Source organism: Centruroides vittatus, unplaced genomic scaffold, assembly GCF_030686945.1.
Source record: "Centruroides vittatus isolate TY-2023 unplaced genomic scaffold, ASM3068694v2 contig_1033, whole genome shotgun sequence".
NCBI lineage: Eukaryota > Metazoa > Arthropoda > Arachnida > Scorpiones > Buthidae > Centruroides > Centruroides vittatus.
The window spans coordinates 151175-165791 of record NW_027120671.1 but is presented as its reverse complement, the minus strand read 5'-3'; the positions used below and the strand labels follow the sequence as shown (position 1 = coordinate 165791).

General features: G+C 26.7%; 1 protein-coding gene across 1 annotated transcript in view; it reads right to left on the bottom strand.

Annotated features, from left to right (window-relative positions):
• The window catches only part of LOC136968399 (neuroligin-4, X-linked-like), a 64847-nt gene extending 54549 nt beyond the window's left edge, over window positions 1-10298 (bottom strand). Inside the window, exon 1 of the mRNA XM_067262418.1 lies at window positions 9517-10298. Coding sequence (XP_067118519.1) covers window positions 9517-9949 — 433 coding nt within the window. The 5' untranslated portion in view covers window positions 9950-10298. The remainder of the gene's footprint in view (window positions 1-9516) is intronic.
• Window positions 10299-14617: the final 4319 nt, after the last annotated feature.

Below are 14617 nucleotides of genomic sequence, written 5' to 3'. Positions count from 1 at the left end.
ACATTTTAATATAAATTTATGCTTAATTTTAAAGATTATAAAGTGTAAGTACTGCATAAAATCGATAATAAAGGCTGTATTAATAAGAGCTAATTAACTACTCTGTATATGTATCTATCCCATCAATATATCTATCTACAGACGAGTATTTAAGTTACGATGTTACGAATTAAGTTACAAATGCATACAAAAGCCATATTAAGAAGAGGTGATACAGTCGCTACAATAATAGAATCATACATAGAGTTTATATAATAGAACATTATATATATGGTTCTCTGTTATACAACACCTAAGTATGTCTCTCTGTTATATAATACCTATATATGTTTCTTTATTATGTAATATCTATGTCTGTCTCTCTGTTAAACACCTACTTATACAGTGCAGTACATCCTACGACCGTATTTAACTACAGCACTTGTAATATTTTACTTATATAGTAAAGAAAGATTTTAAGAGAAATTTATATAATCTTTTACACAAATTTACACTTAAATTAAAAAATTCTAATTGGTAAATATTGCATAAAATTAAAAATAAAGGTCATATTAAGGAAAGATAATTAACTACACTTTTCTTTTACAATAACGTTGTTATTTTTAGATAAATTTTATGATTTGCATTTCTCTCTCTCTCTCTCTCTCTCTTTCTTAATTTAAAAATATAATTAAAGATGTTACTATTTTTAAAATATTTTTATACACATCTTTTTTCTTAAAAAAAAAATTCTTTTTCTTCCTAAATTTAATAAATAAGAGATTTTTTTGGCAGTTGTTTGTGTTAATTTTAAAGTAAATCAATAATTTAAAATCTTGTATAATTTTATCCAGAATAATAATTTCACAGTTGATGGAAATAAAAGAAAAATTTCTTTCAAATATTCTTTTTTTTATGCTTTTATTTTATGAAATTCTTCATGTATAAAAATTAAATTAAAGTAATTTTTTTTAAAAAAACCTTCTTAAAATAAATATTTAAAAAATTTATAACAACACTTTTAAATATATATATAATATAATATAATATAATTTAAAAATAAATTATATATCAAATAAAATTGTCATTTTTTTTAATATTAAGTGAATAAATTAACTTAAAAGAAACTGTTTTAAAACGTAAATTTCATCGTTAATATCATAACAATTAAGTTTAAATTAATATAAAAATATTTTTAATATAAAATTCTCATTAATTTTCTACGGCTTTTAATGTTTTTATGATTATAGTAATAAGGTACTTTTCTATTCAATAATCTATTTTCAATTTGTAAAAAATATTTTAGAAAAAATAACTTAGAAAAGGCAAAACACGAAGTAGAAAAAGTACTTTGTAATTCGAGGTAGCATGAAGAAGAAATGATTTCAAGAGAGCATCGAGCTAACGTGAAGAGGTAATTGTTTCAAAGAACTAAAGAAAGGAAAATACCTGAAGGAAGAATTGATGAAAAATACTTCCAGTCGGTTCCATCTTTACTTGAATTTTGAGCGGAGCCGATAGCTATAGTCTTTCTCTTTACCTGTTTTTTTTTTTTTAATTCTTTTTTGGGGGAAAGGGGGCGAATTCTTTCTGGTGTAAAATTATAATGGATTCATATTCGTCAAGCAAATTACTCTATGATGTTTTTAGTATTCATTAATGTCTTCTTTCACGTAACATTCCTAATAACGCTGTCAGATTTTATCAAAAATCAATTAAGAAGAAAATCAAAAACCAGCGACATTATAATTAATAAACCAAGTTTTAACAATTAATCAATTTTACCTTGTTTCAACTTTACAAGTCAAGCAAAAGAGAAATAAATTAGTCGAAGTGAACATAGTTACAACGCTTAAACGTCTTTTTCTCTTATTATTTCGTCTTAAACTTTCTTTTATAGTTACGAAATTGTGTTTATTACAAAGTTTACAATGCATTTTTTTGAATTTTATAACGGTTATATTTTATAACTTTTAATGTAAGGCATAATTAGATATTCTAATCTTGTTAAATTTCGTGTTTTTGAATTTATAGAAAAGTATATTCCTGTGAATAGAAATTATTAATGTAGTCATTCACGGCCCGAACTTAAAACTCAATTTTTAAAGTAATTTCTTTCAAAATGGTTGTCAAGATAATGTTTTTCTTCCATTATCGAATGATTCATTTTCACCTCAAAGCATCGCTGTCGTTTAATAAAAAAAAAAAAAAAAAAGCCAAAGCCATATAACAATTCAGCTTTAGTTACATCGTTGCTTAAAACAGCTTTAGTTGGGCGATAAAAATCTAACATGGCACATTGTGTAGGGCCCATTGTTACCGTTGTAGAAACGTTACTGCACACATTACATCCGTCCAACATCCTCTTCCCAATACAAATTGCTGGTCTATACATCCTTGCTCCCTTCTTCGTCTCCACTTCCATAGAGTTTCAGTTCGTCTCTCGAGTTTACAAATGTTACATCAACCGATCTACTTCCACCATTCAACAAATAACCATTTCAGCAACTGCCGCTCCATCGTCCCCTTTTTCTTCATCGTTTCCCATCTTAACTTTTCAGATAGACCACTTGACAACCACTTTTATCACATCCCAATTTCACTTTTGAATTCATCAAATGACATTTCCTTCCTCAAGTAGAATGGTTTACTATTCACCTATAAGAAGTTTTATCTCAGCAAAACCCATCACGGTACGTTTAAACTACGACTTTTTCTTATATATACATTTTTAGTGATAAAAAACGAAATGATGGGCGAAACTTTACTAGTAATCTTCGACACATTACTCCCTTTTACTGGTTAATACGTTCCATTCTTAAATATTTAAGCTTCTTTTATAAAATAATATATATATGTGTGTGTGTGTACGTGGGGGCGTGTGGATAAGTATATTATTCTTTAATATTTTGAAATATTCGATAAAACTATCGAGAAAATGATATTTTCTCGATAGTGCATTAGAAAAACTGATATTCTGAAATATTAAAGTTCAACATTCATAAACAAAAAGGAAGAAAATATACTTAAATTTACTAGATCCTTTCTAGTAAAAACGATAGTAGAAAACTAAGGTTAAAGTGAGGATAAATTGAAGCTTTTCAAAGTGGTTTTGAGAAGATAAGAATTTCTAGAGATCGTGCACTCCTTTTTTTTACTATTTTTATACCTTTATAGATGGTATAAAAGATCAAAATAGAAATCAAGCTTGTTAGTTGCTTGTTTACTAGACTAAAGTATATCTTTACTTTAGTAACTTCAGTAACTTCCTGATAAAATTGCTAAACAGAAGTTTGAGTGTTTTTATTTTCATATCTTTTGCATTATTTATAATATTTAACAAGTATAAAATGTATTTTTAAATTGCCGCTAATGCTATCTATTAATATTTAAGTTAAAATAATAATAATAATTAATTTTTTATTTCTAAAATATTTATTATTTTTATCTTCACTCTTAACATATTTTCTTTTATATATTAACGTCATAAAATTACCAAAATTTGAGCTTCAATGCCGTCGTTATCAGTAAAATAATTTTCCTATAAATTTTTATGCGTTTATAAAGAATTACAAATAATAATAATTAAAAAAAATCTTATTTGTGATATAAAGCAAATATAAAAATTAATATTTATAAAAAAATCGATTTAAAATTAATTAACTTTTTATTAAGCATAAGCGAATGGGTTTATTGATGCAAGTTTATCTAAAATATCTAATTATAGTTTCTGACAATTTTTAAAGGAAGAATTGACTCTTCGCCTCTTGTTAGATTGAAGCTAAAGAAAAATTTGTGAACATACATTCATAGGAAAAAGAAATCTATAGGGTGTCTAGAGGTGATTGAACCTAACCGATCACGCATTGGAAAAATGAGATTGATTCAACGTAGAAAACATCTTAAATTTTTCCAACACGATAGAATAAACAACAAATTCAAACTATAAACAAACTTTATAAGCAATATAATTTTATAATATATATAAGTTTAATATAACATTTTAAGAAAAATCTGTAAATCTCTCGTACGAAGTTTTAAATTCATGAATAAGCACGCAACACGCTAACTATAATTAAATATTATTTTTGTATGTAACTTCATACTTAATTAATTCCGAATTTAATAAATTTAATAAAATATAAAACCCGTGCGGTTTTCGTTTCGGTGTCGCAGCAGTTTTGCCATGGAAGATGCTGGAGAAAAGATTTCCTTACACAACCGAATCGTCTACTAGTTTCTACTAGAGAAAGCATTTTCTGATGTGTTAGATATCCGGGATAGGAGGAGGAGAAAAAAAAGGGAAGGTAAATTCCTATCATCCATAGAACTGTGAGTCTAACCAGTCGTCCACTGTGACCGAAAGGAACCTTGCTCCTAGTCTGGATCGATAAATACCGCTAAGGCAGACATTACATACCTTGGGTAGACCACATCTCTCCCTTCCGAAATGGCAAAGTAAGGTTAAATACAACAGGTACAGATATTTGGAACAAGAATGCCCCATAGACTTACTTGTCTGGAATATGTGACGATAAGCGAGTGTAGAGAAAGGTAGAAAAAATACAGAAAGATCTATAATAATAGTAATCTATATCCAACAACGGTTATAAATTATGACAGTTAGTTAAATGCATCAATGGTTAAAAGACGTATAAAATTAAAGATAAGAAACATAAAATAAAACTTTATATATATTTTATTTAAATAATATTCAAATATATATATATATATATATAAGGCAAAATTTAATTACCGAAATTAACCACACAATTGACTTTATTGAATAAATTAATGTACGAGTAGTTAAAATGTTCTAACTGCTAAATGCATGCTTAATTAATAAATATTTTTCTTTTAAAAGTAGAAAGATAATTATATTACCATAAAATTCGAAAGAAAAATTATTATTGTTATTATTATTTTTTTTACTTAATTTTTAACGGTTGTAACGATTATTCTTTAAATTAAATGGTTCGGTAAGAGCATCTTTAGTGTTAAAGGGTGAAAATTATGGAAAATTTCATTTTGTAATATATTAATTATGCAAGATGCGTTTAAGTAAATATTAAACGGAAGATAATTACAGTTACTTCCTATACATATTTACGTTAAGGATATTGTTGAGAGTAATTGGCTGTCAATTTTGAACTATTTTAAGAAAATTAATCAAAAGATAAAAAATATATATACATATTACGGCCCTTAGAAAACAGTTATTAAAAAGGTATTTAAGAATGATAAATGATACATTTGGATAATTTTAATGATAGAATATTTAGATAACTAATTGAAATTATCCTTCTTACGATTTTTTAAATTTTATCTCTATTAATTCGTATTGGTTAGTTTACTTACATTCTCTTCGTACGCTAGATAATTTGACACAATTTATAAGGAAAGTTTGATAAATAATTTATGTTATAAGAAGGATTTATTTTTATTTATTTATTTATTTATTTGTTATTATGAACTGCGAGTCCGAAAATTTCATTTTAAGTGGATTTAATCCTCTTGATCTCTTTCAAAGTTTCTAGTTAACAAAAATTTTTATGAGAATTTGAAATTCATTTTTTTAAAAATGTTTACATAAATTTTTATACATTTTTTAAGGATAGAATTTTAAGTTGGTTTTCTTTTTTTATAGAAATAATGACGGTTTAGTATGATTAAAAATGTTGACATAACGTCCGAACAAAGGCTGTCTCTTGCACAGTTTGTTGGAAGTTGAACGATCAACAGTATACGACCCTATAGTATTTTTTTGTTTTTTACTTAGAGAAAATGGATAATGATTTTTCTTTCCTCAGGGAAAATCCTTTAGCGGTACAGATGGTATTGGTAAAGGAGAAATCTATTAGTGTGGTCAATCAATGTGATATAGATAGAGAATGAACTCATCATGGAAATTCTGTTAAACCGCTTATATCATAATCTTTAGACTCTATTAGTGAATTCTAAAACTTAACAACTAGTATTAAAAATTATAGTAATAATAAAATAATTTTTTAATAAATCGACTCAAATAAAGAAGCAATTAACAATTTACTACTAAACTTAATTAAGTAGGAAATGAATTAAAACTTTCTTGATTGCGCCCCGAAGCCATCTTTCGCTTCGGGACTTTGAACAGAAATCAAAATATGTAAATCTCTCTTATGAGAGTGGTAAAGAGTAAAAAGAAGAAAAGGAAGGAATATATTCATAAAAATATCCTTCATTATTTCTGTGTGAGAAACAGATGTGTGTGTGTGTGTGTGTTTATGAATGGGAAAAATGCCACTACCTTTACTTTCTCTAATGGTGGTTCATTCTGTAAAGATCGTTACAGCTAATTACATGGCATTACAACCTGGTCCAGTAGTTGGCCAACCAAAGGATTACCTCATGAATTTGTTACTTCAATTCGCTTTTGTTTGGTGTTACTTATAATCTCGTTTTCTATTTATAAGTTGCTTTGGTGTCACTCCCCGTGCCAAAAAATCATTATGGTCTTTCTAATCTGGTCGAATAACGCAAAAGCAAAGAATGTGAATTAATATTTGAACTGAACATTTGGACAGTATATAAACATTACAGTGAGTTACTATCAATAAAATATTAATTTACACTCCGTTATGTTTAGATCTATCGCATTAATACTGGATTATTTATGCCACGGTTAATTTGGATTCTAGTAATTTCAACGTAAAAATATGGTGATATTTTCTAACTTTTATTTTTATTCTTTCTATCGTTAATGTACGTTTAAATTGAGTTTATTTGTAATGCGCTTAGAGAAAAGTAAAATGTAGTTATAATTAATTTAAAATGAAATTAAATTAAAGATTAAAGTACATGCCTTGAGAAATTAAATTCTATTAATTGATTAAAATGTTATATTACAAAATAAGAAAATATATAAAGTAATTCGCAAAGATTAATAAATATAAGAACAATTAATGTATAAAAAAAATATATATATATATATATTCAAAAGTAAGAGCTTTATTTATTAATATAACCGTCTAAAACATTTCTAAAATTAATCTAGGTCGATACATCAATTTACAAGTTATTAATAAGACACACACCAGACAGACAGTCAGACAAACAGACATAGAAAAAAACTTAGACAAACAGCCGGTTGAATGATCTTGCAAACAATATTTTAACATAAAAAAATTAAATATTTAAACAGAAAAAAAACGAAGCTCTTCTGGTAACATCAAGCTATCCAAAATACATTTTAAACTTTCGCATTTTAAAATAAAAAAATAATTTTAGAAAATAGCTGTTTTAAGAAGTTTATTGTAAATTCGAACAGTTTGGCGTTTGTTAACCTTAATATCTTTGGTAAATAATTCATAAGCAGATCAAAATCGACGTGGAAAAGCAAATACTTTAATAGAAAATAAGGTTAGGAATTATCTTTTACGATTATTATATTTTACTTCGATAATTCGTTTATATTTAGCATTAAAAATACTTATAAGTATTTAAGGTAGCTTCAGGAGTTGTAGTTTTAGTCGTAGCAAAGTTTTATAAAATTTACGACGATCGGGGATTAGTCGAGAACAGGAGCAACACTCTCTCTTCTCTTGTCTTAAACTCGACTGCTAACAATCACACTTTTACAGTCTACCGGTTCCAAATCAATAATATGCATGGAATCAAATACCAAAAAGAAATGTTCTTTAAATCCAAAGTCATTTTATAATACTTGAAAAACGAAACCATTCCTTTTCTATATTTCTGCTGATAGATGCAATATAAAAAAAGGAGGGGAAATATTAAAAAATAATAAAAAAAAATCTGGAGAAAAAAGCATTTCTGATATTCTTCATGCAAATCTAACTGTATAAATTTTTAATAAAATTATTTACTACAATTTTTATAGAATTTTTACACATAAAAATGTATTTTCCCCCGTTCTAATATAGGAAAAAAAAACCAAACAACAAATAATATTACCCGAATAAAGTAATTATTTAATAGATTTTTAGACATTTTTCAAAATATAATAAAGAACTAAAATGAATAAAAATAGCATTTTTTAACTTTGATTTCCTTTATCGTAACTCAATACTTTAAGAGTCTTCAAAAGTGTTAATAAATAAAATAAAAATAAATTTATAATAATATAGACATGAATTTTTAATTTAATAAAAGAAAATAAATTTAATAATTCAGTTTTTTTTCTTATAAAATTTATGTTAGGTTACCAAATATATATATATATATATATATTTATACATACATATATTTATACATATATATATAATAAATGGTATTACCCATCCATACATTGATATATATATATTTATATATGTCAGATTTCAGCATACATTTATATGCAGCATACATCCACTTTGATAACTCAGCGTTTTTACATCAGCATATATTTATAATATTAATAAGAGAATGAATAAAAATTTAATTTAAAAAAATAAAACATTTATAATTTATATATATATATATATATATATATATTTTAAGTTTTAACTTTTATAGGCGCAATAAATTTTTAAACAACTCATATATTTTAATAGAATAAAAATACTTTTATCAATAAAAACTTTTAATATATTAAATTATATATATATATATATATATACATTTTTCTATCTTTTCTTAATTATAATTTATATATAAACCTCTACATTTTGATGATTTATTTTCTGATAATTAAATAATCTTTTTTTTCCCCCTAGAAAATCTTAATTATTTATAATTTATAGATCTAAAAGATTAATTAATTTACATTATTATTATTATTTTTTAAATTTTTATATAAAAAGCCTCGGGTAGAAAAAATCGTTTGAAATCTGTTCTCATTCACTCCTCCATTCATCATCTAAGTTTGAACTTATTTACAGTTGAAATTATAAATATTTATTACGGATAATTAGGTTTCTAAACTTTCGTTTGACAAGATTGTCAATGTATTGCTATAAATTTATTTGGATTGTTGTCATTTTTCTGACTGTCAAATTTTCTATCATTTTTCAAAAATTGCATCTTTTCCTTCGTTCCAACAACCAAAAGATACTTGAGAACGAAGACGTAACGGGATGCCAAGAGTTGTTATATCTCTCGTAAGATATATTTTTCGGATCGAAATATAGAAAAAGAAAAAGAAAAAGAAAAATTTGCACTACGTAAATTAAAAAAAAAAAAAAATACAAGTTAAATTGTTTTTAATGTATCCATTAATTATTTTCTAATACTTTTTATATGTCTTTCTCCCTGTAATTTTTTTTTTCCTCCGATGTTTGTTGTATTTTTAGTGTTTATGATCAATTTTTTGATTTATGATTCTATTACTGTGATATATTTCTTGTTTTATTTTTTAAGTCTGGTAATATTTTCTAGATTTTCGGATTATTATTTTTGTTTTTTTACTTTTTTTTTCCTTGTTTTTTTTCATTTTTCTTACGTTGCTATTTTTAGAAAGTAGTAAGAGAAAATAATAATAATAATAAACCTAAGAGTGTAAAAATAAATTTAAAAAAAAGAGAAGATCTTTATGAATAAGTTTCCTTAAAGTTTACTCACCAGATGCGGGCGTATAGATGTTGAGATGGAGACAATCTTCGCTCTGATTGACGAGATAAGGGAGCAGACGTCGAAGATATTGAAGTCGACCCCAAGGCATCCTGCGAAGAGCCTCTGTCTCATTGGCAATATCCGGAAGACGTTGAGGACAGACGGAACCAAATTGGTCCGCATTCCTCACACCCTTCCAATGAGATGGGGTCACAGGTGGCATGAATCGTAGGGAACCTACAGGTGCACTTGCATACGGAATTCCCAAAAATACTTCGACGGCCTGAAGACGTCGATTGGGGAAAGTCACAATGGTACCACGTAATTCACCATATTTGGTGGTCACCACACTTTTACTAGGACGCCTATCAGCGAGCACGTGCTGGCACCAAGCCAAAATTAAAGTAGTAAAAATCAATGGTTTCATTCCTAGGAAAAACATATTATTATTATTATTTTTTGTTCTTAGCTCCTCAGCTGTTATATAAACACTCAGGATACTTTATGATATGCAAATATCTGTAGATACAGTGTAACGGAAAGTCCGTATTCCAACATAGTGTCCAAACGTTAGTTGAATAGTATAAATTACGTCTTTCCCTCTTGAACGGTATCCATCGCATCCGTTCGCCTTCCATTCAGACGGAGCATGGTGTGTTCTCCACGTTTCTATCTTGCAGTGCGGCAAATGGCGAATAGAGAAAAATTTAGTCGGGTGGAAAATAGCGAGACCCAGTATCGGAAATCAACTCTGTTCGTCCATTGTTTACTGTGAGGCAGCAGCCTGCAAGCTGTCGTGCCTGCAAGACAAAGAATGCGCGGAGCAGATGAACCGAGCATGCTCACTACCAGCTCTGTTTCTGACGAATGGCTGATGGGACTTTCCCAGTATGCCAGGAACAAACCATGAAACTATCGCTGATCAGAAAAGAATGAATAATGTGTCCGAATAAACAGCTGATTTTAACATTAATTCCTCCCTTTCCCCCCCCCTCTTTAAAGTCGTTTTCCCTTCATTGTTAAAAACATAGAAAAAACAAGAAGAGGAAAAAGAAATTCATGCTAAAGCACTAAGCGAATGAGAAATAAATGCATCAGATTCTACTCAAAGATATGCAAATAAATTGAAAATAAAAATAAATAAATAAATATAAATTCAATAAATTCAAACGCATTTTCTTTAAGCCCGTGTTTGCATTATTTAATAAATATTTTATAGGTTTTTCTCGGAGTTACAATTATTTATTATCCTTAAAAACTTTTATCTGAATATGTTAACAAGTCTAGTTCTCGTGTAGAAAAACGAACAAGAAGAAGAAGAAGAAGAAGGGGGGGGGAATTAAATTTCCTTTTTTTTTTATTGGAAACTTCTTGATCTAATTTAAATATCCTATGTCGTTTTTGCTAAGAATATTTTTTGTTTATCAGTAACTTGATCTCTTATAAAGAGAAATCATGTCCAAATGACAGAAGTAATTCATTTTTCTTCAGATCTTTGGTCAATTTATTCCTTAGGTCAGCTTAAACGTAATAACGGGGGGAAAAATAAGAAATGGGGAAAAAGAAATTTTATAGTTTATATATATAAAAGATTTTGGTTAAAGTAACCGTTTAAAAAAGGGAAGAATATATCATTCACGTTATTACTCGATATCACTCTTAAACGTTAATTCTTTAGGGATATTTTCTTAGCTTATATCCAACAATCCACACGTCAGCTGTTAGAATAATGGATATAATAATGAGTTTTAACTAATTACTACTAAGTTTGACTGCTTACAGTTAATGAATGGTTATAATTTTGGTTAAGTAGATCGAGTCGTGCCAGAATACATAATTAACTACTGTAAAACACAAGAGATTTTTTTTTAAATGCTAATTTAATATAAATTTCTCTCTTTTTTTCCCCTTGGTTTGAGGTGGTTAAAATATTTTGATTGACATATTTTTATATAAAATTGTTTTCATAAAAATATTTTCTTGCCATTGAACTTACTTGCCTTTTTTTTATGTATCGAATGAATGACGTCTATTGAGACTAGCGAAGAAAAGGAAGTTAAAAGAAAAACAACTTGTTTCTTTGAAGGTTAGATTAGATTATTTTGGTAGGTTTGTGGTATTAGTTAGTAGCTGTTACAATAATTGAAAGAGAATTGTAAATAGATCTACTGGAAAGTGATGTCATGGCAACAGTTTCAATCACTTACAAATAAATTAGCCATTACTTTTCTTGTGAATTATATAATGTACAAAATTACCTTTTATCAAATTAAATTCGAAAATAATATATATATATATATATATATATATATATATATATATGTGTGTGTGTGTGTGTGTGTGTGTGTGTGTGTATGTATTTTTTTCCTATTATTAAAAATTGCTGGAGTGTGAAAAAAAGTATTATTTCTTACTGTTTTCGAATAGGTTGTCGATATTGTATCACACAGGATTAGTTTTATTGATTATCTGTCATTATATCAACAAGTTGATGGAGAAGTTTTCCAAATAAAAAATAACACTTTCTACAACAAAATAAATCTATATTTTGACATCCAGATTTTCGAATTTTTGACTTGTAAAAAGCATTGAATTAATGGAGATAAATTGCTTCGTTTTTATATAAATTGTTTTTTTATTACTATTATTATTATTATTATTATTTTAAATGTATAAAACTTTGAGTTCTAAATCTATAATTATTTGTGAAAAAGAAATTGTTAATATTATCGGATTAACTTTCTAATTTTGAGCCATGGAAGATAATAAACAGATCAAATTTGGAAGCAAGATTACTCGAAAATCCTGGACTTTATAGGTTAGATTTCTGCCATCATTTAGGATCTTTAGAAAAATTGATAACGATGGAATGGAAGGTTTTTGCTCGCGATTTTCTCGGATAAAACACGCCCAAAACTCATTAAAAAAATTAATCATTAAGATACAGAATTTGTTTTATATGATGGAATTATAACATTTCTTAATTTGTTGTGTCTAGTTCTTCAACCTTAGGCAATGCCGATCACAAATTACTTCGACCATTATCTTTCCAGAAGGAAGAATCGATTTTTGGAGCTTAAATTGATGATCAATTTGTGTCACGATATCCTATTTCCTTTTAAATAGATAGGACTTTATCAAAAGACGAAGGATTAGATAACACAATTGACCACCAGGCATTCGTTTGAGAATTTCAAAAATCAACAAAAAAAAAATATTTAAAAAATCATCAGAGTTGTGTATTTTTGTCGTGTGTCTTGGGATATCTTTGATTAATGATTTTTGTTACGTAGAGTCCAAGATTTTTGAAGGAACACATCATTATGAGCCATCATTAAGAACCTCCAGAGATTTTATTTTTGTTTAAAATCTGATCAAGTTTTCATCATTAGAAACGTTACAGCGAATTTTTGTTTTCTTGCTCAGTTCCCCCCCATCTCTCTCTCTCTCTCTGTCCCCTTCTTGCTCCTCATCCTCCATGCCATTCTCTATCTCGTTTATGATAATTAATGTATACATCTTTTTTTCCGAAAAAAGGACTAATAACTGGATATTGTTCTTAATTGTTAAGTGAAAGGTTATGTACGAAAAGATTAGACTTTTCCTGTTGCTTTTATGTCAAGTACAAAAAGATCATAAAGTAGACTGAAGTAGAAGCTTAATCCATCTTTTCTGTGACACAAATGACACCAGTTAATGCTATACTACCACCTGTGGGACGGTACTAATGATGTATTTATATAAAATTATCTTAATAATCAATCATCTTTATATAAACTTCGGTTTAAAAATAATAATTTAAAAAAAACTAATAAAAACACGTGTAAATGATGAAATTAGGTTTTGTTAAAGAAAAATACATTTTTCTCAATTTTGAAAAATGCAACTTTCCTTGTTTAGTAAGAAGTAATTTCTCAAGGAACTAGAAAAACGTATAATACCATCATAAATTTACTACATATCTAGAAAAAAATTTATATGTATATAAAAATTTATGTTAAAAATAAATAAATGTCGTAACATATTTTTATATTTATTTATAATTTTTAACAGGAAAAAAATAATTTAAATTTTAATCTAGAAATAAAAAGGTTCATTCACGGTACAAAAAAATTACATTTCTTACAACGATGAGAATGTTGTAAAATTTAAAAAAAAAACTATATAAAAATTTATATTTTAATAATTTAATAACATAATTATAAATTTATAAGCTCGCATATTAAGATGTTAAAGCATAAAAATTAATTTTTTTAGCCTTTAATGACATTGTTTACATTGACATTCTATTAAATATTAGAGATTGCATGGCAAGAGCCATGCAATCTCTAATATTTAATAGAATTTATTTATCCTAGAAATGTATTGTCTAGGATTATATTTAGGTAAAAATACAAATAAGAAGTAAGGAAACAAATTATTGTTCTTGTTTAATCAAGACGTTGGCGTCATCTTGACAATTGTTCATGGCAAACAAACCAAGAAGAACTGCTTCAAATAGCAATTTTCTTTTTAAGTAAACATCTAATATTTAGATAAACTACTTTACTATTTTCGTTTATATTTTAGAAAAGAAAATTCATCAGAAACTAAAGTGTCACGCTATAAGGAATTAGATTTTTTTGTTTTGTTTTGCTTTGTTTTAATGTCTCAAAGCGATTTTCAATAATAAGCAATAATATATTTATAATTTTTTAAGATATAAAAAAATAGGAAAAGAGAAAGAAAAATCATATATATATATATATATATAAAAATAAGATGTAGTTTGTAAAAGAACTTTTGTGTTATTTAAAATTTGAGGTTAAAGTTTGCACGACAATAATTCAAAGAAAATCGATTGATCTTTAGCTACAAAATTGCCTGCAGCTACTGGCATTTTGACATCATAATTTGGAACAGAAAAGAAAAAGAAAAAAAAAATAAGGAAAAAAAAGAAATGTGGAAAATAACGATCGACAGTAAAATTGTAGATGAGATGGAAATTATTTTATCTTTACAGTAAACTAAAATTGAAAATAGTTAAGATAAATCAGAAAGAATTTATTTGCATTTTTATCCCTCCTTTCATCCCTGCTCCTCGCTACTCCTTCGTTAATTGTTACAGAGA